Raw genomic sequence first — 3,187 nt, 5'->3', positions numbered from 1 at the left:
AACATCAAAAACATAAAACCCCAATTAAGATATTCTATTACCTTTCTACTTTAAAAGGAAATCTTTGAATTTGAAAAGTACATGATGAATATAAATAAATAAAAGAGAAAGCATCACAACATATAAATTATAAGAAGGCAGCTCTTAATTTAAAATTTTGAAGAGAAAAAATTGTAGCTAAATTGAAAACTAAATAGTACTCTAATTAATTTAATTTTGATTAAGTAAAATTATAATTAAAGTTAAAATTAATAAAATTATAGAATTATAATTTTTTATTGGCATGTGGGGATCATAGCCTATTTAGGCCTACCTCTACTCATGATATACTATATATACACACATATATATGTTTCTTTGTACTTTTTATATGTAATATTCATATATAGTGTAGAGTTGAGAAATTTGACACAAATTTTAAAATAAACCACTAATTATTAAAATAAATTAGAGTTATTCTAGTTATATTTTATAACTCAGCTTGAATTTGAATCTTTTTAATCGACTAAAATTTATAAAATTACTACTCGAGTCAAATCAAACCATATATTTTAACATCAAATTGAGTCAAAAAATTTCAAATCTAATCGAATTTTATTCCCTCTAATTATATGTTGATTTAAAAATATAAATGAAAATTGATGACTTTTGTTCTCCTTTTTGGATACATTGAACTATAACCACAACAGCAGTAGGAAAGAAAACTTGTTTTCTTGAAAGTTATATTTTCACATTTTCACATTTTCACGCGTTTTCTTGAAAGATACTATAAATGTAACCCTTTCCTTTGCCTGAATCTTATCCTCATATGTGCCAGACAATTTTTAAGTCTCAATTCCTCCACTGTCGCTCTGATGGTAACATTTTTGCTTCATATTCTCAGTTTATATCTTTCCTTTTACTTTTTCATATAAGTGGTTCGTAGATAGAGATAAACTAAAGAGGTGAAACATTCGTTTCCCTAAAAATAAATTATTCCGTAAAATTTTAGAAGTTTATCTCTTACATACAATTTGCGCCTATCGTACTGGCAGATATTGTACAATCCGGTATATTCCCCTTTTTGAAGGCCATGCATGCAACGTAGGTTCAACGCTAGCTTTTTGCTTGTTATACGTTTATTTATTTATTTTGCATGTTGGATATACAGGATACATTTGAGACCCTGAAAGCTGAACTGGTAATAATGCGAAAGGAGAAAGCATACATGGAAGCACTGCTAAGTTCTGTGGAGAGTGCGATTGAAGAACATAAGAGAGCGGTTTCGATGTATAAAGCCATGCAAAAACTTGCTGATGATTTGTTGGACGTTGTACTGGAAGCGGGAGGTGATCATAACAACTGTCAGGAGCTTGACGAGGAAACCATGAAGAAACTGGTCGAGGAAGCTCTAAGGGACTTTAATGAAGCATTGAACCAAGCTCAATCTCGTCTGATCAGCCCCGCAGATGGCGGAAACGGGGGAGGGGATGACAGCAGCTCTGGTGATTATAATAATCTTGATAGAACCAATAAAAATATTGGAAATGATACTTACGGAAGCGGCGGTGGCCACGATTAAAAGGTGAGGGCTTAGTGGTTTAAATAATAAATTAAAAAAAATGGGTTAAGCCGTCTTTAACGGTTTTATGTGCCTTTCGTGAACCTACTTATTAGTAAACGAAAAAAACAGCGCGTATTGTGACTAGTTATTTAAACTTAAGTAATTTATTAATCTATTTTGACCAATGTATTAATATTTTTTTAATTATGTTTTTTTATCATTAATCAATCACAATTAAAATATGTGTGCTGAGTTTCTTTGGATATTTTGAGGAACAATCAATTAATGTAAATGTTAACGTCATAAAAAAATGATAAAGTCTAAGTACTTCTAAATCTTGATTTATTAAGTTACTCGAAATTACATTTTAGTTGTGATTTCTTCGCTTATAAAAATTTATGGAGTTCCTCGAAGTCTCAAGAATTTCATATCCTTAAACCAATTGCAGTTTCTTGAGATGACTACTGACAAACACATGTAATCAACTAAATCTATTATCTAACAACAACATCTATTTAGCCTATCAATTTATAAATACTCATCATCATTTTAGGCTTGACACCAACACTAAGGACTTGTATATAAGTCACCATGCAAGGTTGGAGATAAACTTTCTCTTTTCGACTCAGATTCTTTATCTCGACCTCTCTATTGTTTACTATTTCCTTCAGTCTACTAAGCAACTGACAGTGACTCTCCGTCCAAACCAGTAGGGATGAGTCATCAAAGACCACCACACACACCCTATTTTTCTCATCAACAATTGATGTGATGAGGGTGGACTAGTTCATGACAAAAAAGAATCAATCGAGATCTCACACCCCAAGATAGGGTTATGTGGAAACTTTTTAAAAGTGCAGGGACTTGCACTATAATTAGACCATAGTTTTAATCATTCAAACCCATTTAATCTTTTTGGTTATTTCCCCATTTCAGTTTTTTTAAATAACAAACCTACAAAACAATTTCTCTCTTTTTCTTTTATTCTCTCTCTCAACCAAGCTTTTATGGGCCTTTTTACTCCATTTTGCCACCACACCGCTGGCACCATTGTGTTTGGTTCTTCTTCTTTATTCTCCTAGTACCATTGGTTTGTCGATTGTTGTTTCCGTTAGCATCAGGGGAAGAGGTGTAGTTTCGGGTTTTCAAGAAAACCCGATTTCGTTGTTCACCGCCGCGAAAAATGATGACATCCTACTGTGTTCTAAAAGTTATAGCTGGCATGTATATGAGAATGAAATGTTTGAAATTTCTTAATATAATTAGTATTAAATATAATTAATAGTATGAATAAATATTATGATAATAAACAATGTTTAAATAAAATTAATTTGGGTTTTAAACCAAACTTGGTGGACAATTGTATTTATTTTATGAAACAGAACAAAGCTGTATATCACTACTTGAAACTGGTTTTAAATTGGTAAACACAATATTATATTATGATTTTTCTTCGAATAATTATTTTATAATAATTGTTCAAGTTATAAAACTTGAGATGTTTGAATGAAACAAAATTGTACTCATTTCACTTAAAGAAATGTTTTTGAATTTTTGATGTGACATATGTAACTCGTATTGGTTCGCGTATACGGGTTATGGGTGTTACACAGTTAATCAATTACTTCAGTAAATCACATTTCA

General features: G+C 31.0%; 1 protein-coding gene across 1 annotated transcript; it reads left to right on the top strand.

The window, feature by feature from the left end:
* Positions 1-815: 815 nt before the first annotated feature.
* On the top strand, positions 816-1,679 carry LOC120154970. The gene is made up of 2 exons (XM_039166572.1): positions 816-857; positions 1,151-1,679. Exons 1-2 carry the CDS (start codon positions 855-857, stop codon positions 1,559-1,561), a joined length of 414 nt encoding a protein of 137 aa, XP_039022503.1. The 5' UTR covers positions 816-854; the 3' UTR covers positions 1,562-1,679.
* The last annotated feature ends 1,508 nt before the right edge of the window (positions 1,680-3,187 follow it).

Source organism: Hibiscus syriacus, unplaced genomic scaffold (genome assembly GCF_006381635.1).
Source record: "Hibiscus syriacus cultivar Baekdansim isolate YM2019G1 unplaced genomic scaffold, ASM638163v2 tig00111156_pilon, whole genome shotgun sequence".
Classification (NCBI taxonomy): Eukaryota; Viridiplantae; Streptophyta; class Magnoliopsida; order Malvales; family Malvaceae; genus Hibiscus; species Hibiscus syriacus.
Note: the sequence above shows the minus strand (reverse complement) of the source record. Positions and strands in the feature narration are given on the sequence as shown.